This window comes from Rattus norvegicus, chromosome 19, assembly GCF_021556685.1.
Source record: "Rattus norvegicus strain SHRSP/BbbUtx chromosome 19, alternate assembly SHRSP_T2T, whole genome shotgun sequence".
Lineage (NCBI taxonomy): Eukaryota > Metazoa > Chordata > Mammalia > Rodentia > Muridae > Rattus > Rattus norvegicus.
Window position 1 is genome coordinate 15,863,125 of NC_141552.1, and position 12,107 is coordinate 15,875,231.

The 12,107-nt window shown below is 43.1% G+C and overlaps 1 protein-coding gene across 1 annotated transcript; it reads right to left on the reverse strand.

The window, feature by feature from the left end:
• Nucleotides 1-1,079: 1,079 nt before the first annotated feature.
• On the reverse strand, nucleotides 1,080-5,756 carry LOC147998869 (disks large homolog 5-like). The gene is made up of 6 exons (XM_087595807.1): nucleotides 5,598-5,756; nucleotides 4,416-4,572; nucleotides 3,105-3,248; nucleotides 2,307-2,473; nucleotides 1,479-1,584; nucleotides 1,080-1,355 (listed from the first exon to the last, which is right to left on the reverse strand). Exons 1-5 carry the CDS (start codon nucleotides 5,722-5,724, stop codon nucleotides 1,520-1,522), a joined length of 660 nt encoding a protein of 219 aa, XP_087451933.1. The 5' UTR covers nucleotides 5,725-5,756; the 3' UTR covers nucleotides 1,080-1,355; nucleotides 1,479-1,519.
• Nucleotides 5,757-12,107: the final 6,351 nt, after the last annotated feature.

The following is a 12,107-nucleotide window of genomic DNA, read 5'->3' on the forward strand; positions in this document are numbered from 1 at the left end:
CTACCTTGCTTCTCTAACAGCTGAGCTTTTAAAAGCCCTGGTGTGACAGCAACTGTTGGTGGACACTCTGGATTATTCCTTCTGTACTTTAACTCTCTGTGTCACTTCCACCATCAGTAAGTTAGTTCAATTCCATAAATTGGAAATCCATCACCTGGAAGAAATACTTTTTTTTTAAAGATTTATTTATTTATTTATTTATTTATTTATTTATTTATTTATAGTACACAAGTACACCGTGACTGTCTTCAGACACACCAGAAGAGGGCATCATATCTCATTACAGATGGTTGTGAGCCACCATGTGGTTGCTGGGATTTGAACTCAGGACCTCTGGAAGAGCTGTCAGTGCTCTTAACCACTAAGCCAACTCTTTAGCCCAAGAAATACTTTCTGAATATGATCTGAGATTGGCCATGGAAAAAGGGTAGCTTGAATTGTCCCACCTAGGTTCTGGGCCTGCACAGGCCTGCTCTCCAAAAGAAACCTGTGTTCACAGCTGTTGGCTGGCTAAGAACGATTTCACGAGACGTGATACACAGCCCTCGGACTTCTGCTTCAGTCATCTGCACAATTTCTCCCAGACGATATCCTCATACCGCCAGCAGGCGGGTGATGAAGCTGTCCAGAACACCAGAGCTCTGTAGGGATGCCTGGCAACCTAACACGTTGAGCAGGCAAGCTCAGTAAGTTCCCTGTGAACACACATCTCCTGAGATCTCTCTATTTAATCATAGGTGATCTTGTCCACCTAATACAGCACCTCATGTGGAATAACAAAAGCCACCTGCAGGAGCTGTGGTGATGACTCACAGGTTAGAGCATCTGCTGCTCTCTCAGAAGAACCACATGCCCCTAACAATTGGGTAAAGTATGTCAGTGATTACATCATAAAGTGTTTGTTGGAGACACAGCCACATTATCCACACAAAAAACACTATCACACTGGGTACCCCTTAGTGAGTTTGAATTCACTTATTAGCCCAGGCTCCATGGAACATGCAGAGATCCATCTCTAGCTGTCAGTTCTAGGTCCACAGAACCCTTGAGTAAGAATGATGGTCTTAAGAGTCAAGAGATAGAATTCAATTTTTATTCATAACAAATACTTTTTTATAACACAACAGGATTAAAATGAATAAAAATATTTAAAAATATTTGAAAGTGAAAAATAGTAACAAGAACACATAAATATGAAACAACAAAAAGAAAACTTCAATTAAAATCATAACAAAAAAATTTCTAAACATAAGCATATTCTTAACGAACATGTAGAAGCACAGACGTATTGCTGTTTCTCCTCTAGCACACATAATGAAAGGCGGTCCCCCAAGCTGTCTCTCAAGTTGTGTTTTCTGAAGAAGAAAGTGAGTAAGACCTCAATCAGTCAGGCTGGCTTAGTGTTATATAAATTTAGGGTCTCTAAGAAATGACAAATTAACTCTGAGGAAGAATATTCATCCAAAAAATATTGTTACCATTCAGGATGTTTGTCATCAGGGACTCCTGAGAAAGCAACTCATTCTTCAGGAAGCTCTCTTACTGGGGTGTGTCCAATTCCAGCTCTCTTGCACTTTCTGAGACCTGGGAGAGGAACACAGTTTTTAAGACACTGATTTGGTGGGGAAATGCTAGCCAGCTGTCAGAATGCTGCCTTCTACCACCTCAGTTCTATTGGACAGTCGACAAGGACCTTTTAACTGATATCATTGTTGCTAACTCTGCAGGTAGGGCAAAATCCCCGGCAAGCCTAACTGTAATGTGGGCTGCCAATATGGGACCCAGACTTATACCAGTGCAAACCAAGAACAAGGCAATGGGAAGTGACCGCATTGAGTTGCCGGAAGAATGGAGATGTCCATATGTCACCAAGGTTAAAGCCAATGACAAGTACTAATTTGACATTTGCACTTGGTTCTTATCCTGGAAAGGTGCTTCCTACACAAGAAGTCACATTAACACAGAGTGTCATTTGTCAAAGAACCACGAACTTGTTCAAAACTCTGCATAGGATCCAATCTATCACATGGATATGCAATAATGAGGTATGTTATTCATCTGTCACCATTTCTAGACTGCAGCTTCAAAAAGATCAGCAAAATATACTTGCAATATAATTCCATTTCTGAAAAGTGTTTAACTTCCCAGAATACTTGTGCATAGACAGAGCAATGAACAATGCCATTACATGAGGTGGTTGGATGGTTGTGAGTGTAAATTAGAAAGGAGGTAGGAGAGAGCACAGATGTATCAAATTGGCAAATTTTATCAGATATTGTTAAGCTAACACAGCTGCTCGTCCCTACCAGATGATGCTGGGTCTGGACGTTGCTGGTCTTTATCTTTCTTGTTGAAGTCAACCAAATATTTCTGGTTCAGTGCACAATCAAGATGTCCCTCCTTGCTCCCCTGCTTCAGTGGGACCAACTTCTTCTTGCATGTGTTCTCCATCAGGAGCTGGCTGAGCAGGTTTCTGGAAATACAGTCTGCATAGTAAGATCATGCTGCCCCTTTCTCCCATTCCTACTCCCAAGTCCCACTAACTCTACCAGGTCCCAGATACCCATGAAGACTTAATAAAATACATCTTGATACACATAATGCTGCTGCACAAACCACAAAGAGTTAATTCAGGGAAGAATAAATTCTTTGCTTGGCCCGAGCACCAATTAGTGTCCACATCTCTCAAAAAGAACACAGATCTACATCTATCCATTAAAGCCCAATGCATGGGGGCAACATCAATTAGTAGTGGGCCAACACCCTCAAAAGAGGTCAGTAGTACCAAGAGAAGGTCATGCTAACCATGTGGTCCACGCACTGAGTGTTGTAAAACCTGGTGTGACCCCAGAGGTCCAGGTCAGCCTAATAACCTGCTGACTTCAATCAGTGCTGTTCTATCTAGAGCCTTCTGCAGATGCCTAGACAATCCTGGGATGAGGAACACTCTTTTATGGAACTGAAAACTGAGTCCTAATAACCCTGGCACACTGATGTGTAAACAGCACAAGAGATAGAATCATAGCTGAAGACTGTCCAATCCAGAACAAAGAAAGTCAGAAATGGCCATTCCACAAGTGATAGCCTTTCTGACCAGGACTTACCTAGAGAAGGTCATCTCCTTCTTCAGCTTCTGGCTGTTCTCATGGATCTCAGTGTTCTCCATCTCTAAGTTGTGCAGAATTGACATGACCGCCTCCTCCATTCTCTCCAGGCCTTCATAATATGGATTTGGCCTGAAGTGTGGCCTGGCCCCAAATGATAGAATACTATGAACATCAGCATTTAGGAATATATGAACTCAGGGTGGGTCCTGTACTACCCCAGTCCTGGAAGGACACCTTCTGAATTGTACATATTGGGATCTTCTTCAGCTTCAGAAACCTGTTTTTCTGCGTCCAGGACACCAGAATCTCAGCATCCAGATGGAGGGCTCCCTGGCTCCCTTTGTTCAATCAAGAGGAAATCTGCAGTCAAGCCAGTTAAGCTATCACATGCCTAGGCCACACCTCTCCATGCTCCCCCACCCCAACACAGCCAGAAACCTGTGATTTCTTTTCTCCTGTTTTGATAACAGACCATATATCAAAACAAAATTATAATCTGCACAAAGAATAAAAATAAACAGACAAAAGTGGTCACATAGTCAAAGAACTGTGTTGTTGACAGTGGGGCTCCCAGAACAGAGCATTCACATCACCATGAAGGTGTTACAAGTAAATACTCAAGCCAAGACATAGACCACTAGATTCCTATGTGGAGGGAAATAAAAACATTTAAAAGTTGTCCATATGCATTTTGATGTATGCACACACAGACTCACAGACTAAGACACACCCAAAAAAAAGTGAAATGTAAACAGAGTCAGAGAAAGACAAATATGGAAACAGAGAGCACTGTGAGAACTAGGAGAAATGCATGCACCATTGCTGTCTCAGAGGGCAAGACACACAGACAATAACAAACAGGCCTGAGCCTGAGACCTTCTAGTCAAGCACTGAGATGAACAGTTTGGGACCAGGCCCCTCAGGCTGCTGCCTGGATCTTCCAGCACTCAGTCCCCTGCCTAGCAAGTACAGAGCCTCCCCATAAACTGACTGCAATTCCAATCTTGCAAAGCCACCAGCTGTAAAGGGCTTTGCAAATGCACACTGGGCACTCACTCTCCCTGACTTTATTCCTCAATTGTTCATTCAGACTACAAGTTCTGTTTTTCAATAAATGGAAGCAGATGAGTCCAATTTCCATCTCAATCCTCAGGGTCAGGTTCTGAATCTCCTCTATATGGGAGGTGAGGTTTAGCACAGGGTGGTTAGGGAGGCACAGCTTTCTAGAACCCAAAACCTTAATAGGATAAGATGAAGGTGACCTTGCAGACCCAGGAATGAAACAAGAGCCTTTGGAGTGATTCATACCTGTAGTTCTTGGATCTCTCTGTCAGGAACCTCAGGCGATCTCTCAGGTCATTTCTCTCCTCGGTAATGAGCCGCAGCTCTTCAATCAGCCTCTCCTTTTCCTTCTTGGCCTGATTCTTGCTTAGGGCAGTTTCAGGGGATGTTTCTCTCCCAGCGTCTGTAGGTAGAAGAACACAAGTGAACCTGCATGGGGAGAATGCATAGAGTGTACATAGACCACAGTTAGGCCTAAACAGGAGAACAAGCCTGGAACCCAGTGTCACTGCTAGGCGATTGGTCTATGCTTAAGAGGCCTCCTCAGTGGATCTCAGTTCTCGCACTACTCTATAGAGACCAAGAGATGTAAGCAGCCAGGTGTGCCCTATGCTGGACATCACGTGCTTACATGGACCATGGAGATGGCTTCTCCAGGAGTATTATCAGCTGAACAGGGTACAGCTTGGTTTCCTCACCCCTGTGGTTTCAGAACTCAGATGATAAATTCACCATCCACAAGACTTGAGTGATTGGAGACACTCAGATGCCCTACCCTGATACTCTAGGCCAACAACTTTGGATTTAAAACGCATTTCCAGGGAGGACATGGTCAACAGACTTATCAATTCCCCTATTTGAAATACCCAATGCCCGAGAAGTACCCATAGGTTACAGGCTGAATCTTGTTCTACACGATCCAAATAATTTTGGTATTGTAGAAACATGTTTGTAACACACATCTCTAATATATAAAGCTAACAATGACCCTGCAATTAGAAGAAATCAGAGAAGGCCTAAGAACATAAGGTTATTGCCTGGAGCACAATTCTCCCCCTGTTCCTACAGTCAGATATCCACTGTATTTAAAGAAGCAAAGATAGTGTAGTACATTGCAGCCCTGTCTAAACTCAGAAAATTTGGACTCTCCATGACTCCTCATGGTGTTATTATATCAATGTAACATACCAAATGAATTGAAAAGTAAAGGCCAGAAGTTCACAGTGTAATAGCATTGGCCTTACCATATCCTCCCAGTGGGGACAGAGAATCTAAAGTTCTGAAATCCTTGACTTTCAGGAATTGTGATATTCATGGAAATTCAATTCCTTTTCAGATGCTCCAGTTGCTGTGGCCCATTGCTAGAAAGGTCAGCTTAAGCCTGCAGACCCCTGACAGGAAGCTCAAAATATACTGCCCAGAACTTACTACACATTCCCCAGAAGTGCTGTCTTTGTCCATCATTACTTTGAGATGAAAGGCCAGACTCCTTCACTCTAGTCTCTCCAAAATCAACGTTCCCCCTCCCAAAACGCTTGCGAAGAAGGGAAAACATGTCTTAGGTTGTAACCGCCAGACTCAGTCTGAGAGAAACTAGGGCACTGGTTGTCACTACAACACTGGTGACATCACAGAGGATGCCAGAACTCTCTAGCAGACAATAGAGTGTCATAGAAGGGACGGCTGATGTCATGGGGAGCAGACTTTGCCTTCCTGCTAATGTTCTCCCTGTACTGAGCATAAGCAGAGGTGCCCTTTCCAGGAGACTTTCCTGGGGCAGAGTCACTGAGCATCTCCTGCTTCCAAAGCCAAATTTTCCTCAAGGCTAGATTATAAAAAACCTTAGTAATTCCTATGCATCTAAATGAATGTTTCCTTCCATATCTTGCCCAAAAATGTCTCATCCTAACTCAAATTGTCCTCATTCACCAATATTAGCCATTAAAACTTCCTGAGATTTCACACCAGATTGAATATGCAGTCAAAAGTTCTCCTGTCTCATTCTGTACAGGTGCTTTATATCACATCAAGAAATAGTCTGCATGGTAGGTTACAGCATGTGTGTGTTTTAGGGGAACACTCATGAAGTCATGTGCTTAGCAATCGACAATTGCCAGAAAATTCCTTAGGAGAAAGAGTTGATGTCTTTATGGTGCTAGGAACAGTGTGGAGACCAGTTGGCAGAGGAAAGTGCAATATTGGAGCCACCAATGACGGGAACCTCATGCTGGTGGTGGGGTTCTCCTCTCTGCACCAATGTCGACAAAGGAGCACTGCTCACAAGCCTGAGTAACATATACCATGAGCTTCTGTCAGAAAAATAAAATAGTCAAGAGATATAGGGGGTGGACATAAATGTCTAAAATGAAGCTATAAACATCATTAAATGGATAGAGTAAGGTCCCAGCACCTGTACACTGGGAAATGGCCACCACACCAAAAACAAAAGCATCTATCATAGTAAAAAATGAATACTGTATAGAATTCACACATTAACACTGATTGATCACATCCGTAGTTCAAATTTTTGGGGCAAATTCATGGCCCTAACTATCTTTCTCTCAACTTATATAGCAAAAAATAAGAAAGAAAGAGAAAAAAAAGTCAAAGCAAAAAGCTCAAGCTTCTCATAAGATGACTGCAGGAAGTATTATATGGTAGTCAGGTGTGATTAGACCATTTTAGATAGAACAGTGCACAGTGACCCTTAATGTGATGGGCCCTATATAAAGCTTTTTTCAATATTGGAATGTTAACAAACCTCATCCAGAACGTACAGAAGAGACAAGGATGTGATCACCATGTCCTTGCTCTCTATCTGGTTATTTTTCTGCGTCCTTGATTTCAGACATAGAACAGCAACAATCTGAAATAGCTGGTAGACATGGAAAAAGGTGGCTAAAACTATAGTTGTGGGTTGCACACCTCAACTGTCAAAGGCTAATGCTGTCTTCACAGTCCTTGGAGGCCACTCTTGTAAGCCTATTCATTGGAAAGTGGAAGGAGGTTCATCTAAGCTCAAAGTGAACCTGGCCAGCCATGTAGAGGGCAACATGGGATACTTGAGACCCTGTCTAAAACCAGCACAGAAACCCACCCTTCATTCAAAGCATCATCTGTGAATTCTTGATTATTTACCATTCTCTCCCTACCAGTCTTTCAGTCTGGAATGATAGAAAAGAACTGGAAATGATCTTCCTATTCTCAGGACATTAATCTCTCTTTCCTTAGGTGCACATTAAGAACCCATGCAAATGGGTATGACCATCTGAACAACTTAGTATCATCTACTCAGTATATCTAGCCTAATACTGTGCCTATGGCAATCTCAAGCTTCCCTGAGTGTTGCTGACCCAGCAAGAAGTATGAAGTACTGAGGTCACACCCCAGTGATCCTTTCAAGGGTTTAGAAGAAAGCCATCAGAGAAACTCCACTTCTTTGTCCTTAGATTAAATCACATTGACACAATGTGAACCTGGTGGACTATTTAACCAGACATCTTTCTCCTAACCCCAACTTTTTGAGTTCAGTCCATGGGAACCTGCATGGGGAGAATGCATTGAGTGTACATAGACCACAGTGAGGCCTAAACAGGAGAACAAGCCTGGAACCCAGTGTCACTGCAAGGAATTTGGTCTTTGCTTAAGAGACCTCCTCAGGGGGTTGGGGATTTAGCACTTGCCTAGGAAGTACAAGGCCCTGGGCAAGGCCCTGGGTTCAGTCCCCAGCTCCAGAAAAAAAAGAACCAAAGAGAGAGAGAGAGAGACAGAGAGAGAGAGAGAGAGACCTCCTCAGTGGATCTCAGTTCTCCCACTACTCTATAGAGACCAAGAGATGTAAGCAGCCAGGTGTTCCCTATGCCTGCCAACACACGCAATAAATGCAGTAAATTTTAATTTCTGTTCAATTGTTCAGTAACTTACTTACACTTGCATATGCTTTGGAAGTGGTGGGGCTTCATGATCAGCATTGCATTTAATAATACATAACCAATCATCCCTCCTAGAATGACTCTGTATATAAAGAAAATTTATTAGAATGGCTTATAGGCTGTGGTACAGCTAATTCAACAAGGAATGGAAGGTCTAAAACGCAGTAGTTGCCCCTGTTGAAGCCAATCCCCCAGCATAGCTGTAGCCATTTTGTTCCATGCCTGCCAGATAGTTCATATTCTTGCTGTAATATGTCTGCCTGTCATGATTGTCTGAAAATAATTTAACTCAGAGCAGGGTCAGGAATGATCACATAACTTGTGTATGTTTTTTTTTATTGGTTATTTTGTTTATTTGCATTTCAAATGTTAACCCCCTTTCCAGTTTCCCCTACAATAACCCTGCATTCCACCCCCTTCCCCAGCCTCCTCGAGGGTGCTCCCCCACCCACCCGTTCCCAAACCACTGGGAGGAAGTTGTTTATGTTGTGAGGTTTCTTAATCTTAAATTCCATAAGTATAAGCTTCATGTAGGACCAATAAAATTAAAGGTCAATATGAGGGCTGCAGTCATGGCTCCATGGTTAAGAGCACTGACTGCTCTTCCAGAGGTCCTGAGTTCAAATCCCAGCAACCACATGGTGGCTCACAACCATCTGTAATGAGACCTTATGCCCTCTTCTGGTGTGTCTGAAGACAGCTACAGTATACTTTTATGTAAATAAATAAATCTTTAAACAGATAAAAAGTCAGTATGAACCTTTGTTGTCTAAAATGGCTTGAGTCAGGGCTGACAACCAGACAGCCCTTCCAGCACCTGCCTATGACCTCACAGATTTAGACTTTATAAATTGACATAGAAAAATGTCCAGGGTCCTAGCCTGACAAATTCTCAGCTAGGTCTCTGATGATCAGTCTTAGGGTGGGCATTCAAAAAACCATCCCTCTCTAAGTGAGGTCAGAGTTTGTGTGGTTTATGGGGCAACTCCTGAACCCCAACAGTTTTGTCCATAAGCCTGGATATTTCAGCTGGTCTTCAGTACATGCAGGAATCCTGAAGAAGTAGGCAAATTAATAAAGCAAACTTCCTTCTTCCATGTCCTTGATATGAGCTGCCAGCAGAAGGTGTGGTCCAAACAACAACCTACAGATTGGGTAAAGATCATTACCAATCCTACAACAGACAGAGGGCTTATATCCAAAATATACACAGAACTCAAGAAGTTAGACCACAGGGAGACAAATAACCCTATTAAAAAATGGGGTTCAGAGCTAAACAAAGAATTCACAGCTGAGGAATGCCAAATGGCTGAGAAACACCTAAAGAAATGTTCAAAATCTTTAGTCATAAGGGAAATGCAAATCAAAACAACCCTTAGATTTCACCTCACACCAGTCAGAATGGCTAAGATCAAAAACTCAGGTGACAGCAAATGCTGGCGAGGATGTAGAGAAAGAGGAACACTCCTCCATTGTTGGTGGGATTGCAGACTGGTACAACCATTCTGGAAATCAGTCTAGAGATTCCTCAGAAAATTGGACATTGAACTACCTGAGGACCCAGCTATACCTCTTTTGGGCATATACCCAAAAGATGCCCCAACATATAACAAAGACACGTGCTCCACTATGTTCATAGCAGCCTTATTTATAATAGCCAGAAGGTGGAAAGAACCCAGATGCCCTTCAAAAGAGGAATGGACAGAGAAAATGTGGTACATCTACACAATGGAATATTACTCAATTATCAAAAACAATGACTTTATGAAATTCATAGGCAAATGGATGGAACTGGAAAATATCATCCTGAGTGAGGTAACCCAATCACAGAAACACACACATGGTATGCACTCACTGATAAGTGGATATTAGCCCAAATGCTCGAATTACCCTAGATGCACAGAACACATGAAACTCAAGAGGGAAGACCAAAATACTCATGCTTCACTCCTTCTTTAAAAGGGGAAGAAGAATACCCTTGGCAGGGAATAGGGAGGCAAAGTTTAGAACAGAGGAAGAAGGAACACCCATTCAGAGCCTGCCCCACATGTGGCCCATACATATACAGCCACCCAATTAGATAAGATGGATGAAGCAAAGAAGTGCAGGCTGACAGGAACCAGATGTAGATCTCTCCTGAGAGACACAGCCAGAATACAGCAAATACAAAGGCGAGTGCCATCATTAAACCACTGAACTGAGAAGGTACCCACGTTGAAGGAATCTTAGAAAGGACTGAAAGAGCTCAAGGGGGTTAAGACCGCATATGAACAACAATTCCAACCAACCAGAGCTTCCAGGGACTAAGCCACTACCCAAAGGCTGACCCTGGGCTCCAACTGCATATGTAGCAATGAATAGCCTAGTAAGAGCACCAGTGAAAGGGGAAGCCCTTGGTCCTGCCAAGACTGAACCCCTAGTGAACGTGATTGTTGAGGGGAGGGCGGTAATGGGGGGAGGATGGGGAGGGGAACACCCATACAGAAGGAGAGGGGGAGGTGTTGGGGTATGTTGGCCCGGAAATCGGGAAGGGGAATAACAATCGAAATGTAAATAAGAAATACTCAAGTTAATAAAGATAAAAAAAAATAAAGATGGTGTGGTCCAGATTAGAAGTGGGCCTTTCCATCTCAAAAGATCTGAATTAAAGATTTATCTCCTCATCTCAAAGATTTGGATCAGAAGTAGGTCTTCTTGCTTCAAATAATTTAATTAAGAAAAAAAATCCAATGGTGCTCATGCCTTTAGCCTCAGCATCCAGGAGGCAGAGGCAGGTGGATCTCTGAGTTCAAGGCCAGCCTGGACTACAAAATGAATTCCAGGACAGCCAGAGCTACACAGAGAAACCCTGTCTCAAAAAAAAACAAAGAAGAGGAGGAGGACTAAGAGGAGGGGGTTGAAGAGAGGAAAACAGAAAGAAGGAAGGAGAGAGAGAGAGAGAGAGAGAGAGAGAGAGAGAGAGAGAGAGAGAGAGAGAGAGATAAATCCCCCTCACAGGGCATCAAGCCATTTGGCATTAGTTAATTCCAGGTACACTCAAGTTGACAACCAAGAACAGCAATCCCATTACCCGTGGTTGTGATCTCACCCTGGTAGGCTCCTGAGTAGGAGGCTGAAGCAGGAGAATTGCCGTAAGTCTGATGCCAGCATGAACTACACACATGTTCCAAGCCAAGCCAATCTCAGCTACAGTTTGAGATTCTGTCTGAAAAATATGAAAGAGAAAGAAAACATAATTTCCTAGAGCAGTGTTTCTCAACCTTCCTATGGCCTCAACCCTTTAGAACAGTTCCTCATGCTGTGGTGACCCCAACTACAAATTATTTTGTCGCTACTTCACAACTGTAAATTTGCTACTGTAATGAATCTTTATTGTAGTGTAAACTGTCTGATAGGAGACCCTGTGTGGGTCACGACCCCCAGGCTGAGGGCCTTTGCCCTAGAGGTGGTCTTGGCCTAGTTTATATAGTTCATATTATAATGGGCTCTCTCAGCGTTTGAAGGTCAAGTATATTCACTTGTAACATCAAAACTTAAAAATTCAGTTGAGCTGCTGGCTGGTACGGTCTGACATCCCCCAGAATAGCTTTGCCATTTTGTTCCATGCCTGCCAGCCATTTCATATTGTTGCTGTAACACGCCTGCTGTCACTGACGAGGAGAAGGGACTTGGCTCAAGGACATGCTGACCACACACCTTGTTTTGTTCTGAATGTTCTGTATGCGGTTTGCTAATCTAGAGAAATTCTACACCTGAAGGAGTGGTTCCCTGAAGTGGACACAGGTGAAAGGCTAAGGCAGATGTGTGAAGGAACGTTTCACTGAAGCAGACGCAGGTAAAAGGATATTCTGCTAAAGCACGCATGTGAAAGGACACGTGATGAAGGGTTCTGCACTAAGGACACACATGCATTGGTCTGCCTTGCATTCTGTAGTTGAGCTGCATTTGTTGGGACTTCATAGAACCACAGCAAAAACCCTTCTGGTGGGCTGCTGTAGTTTCTCGC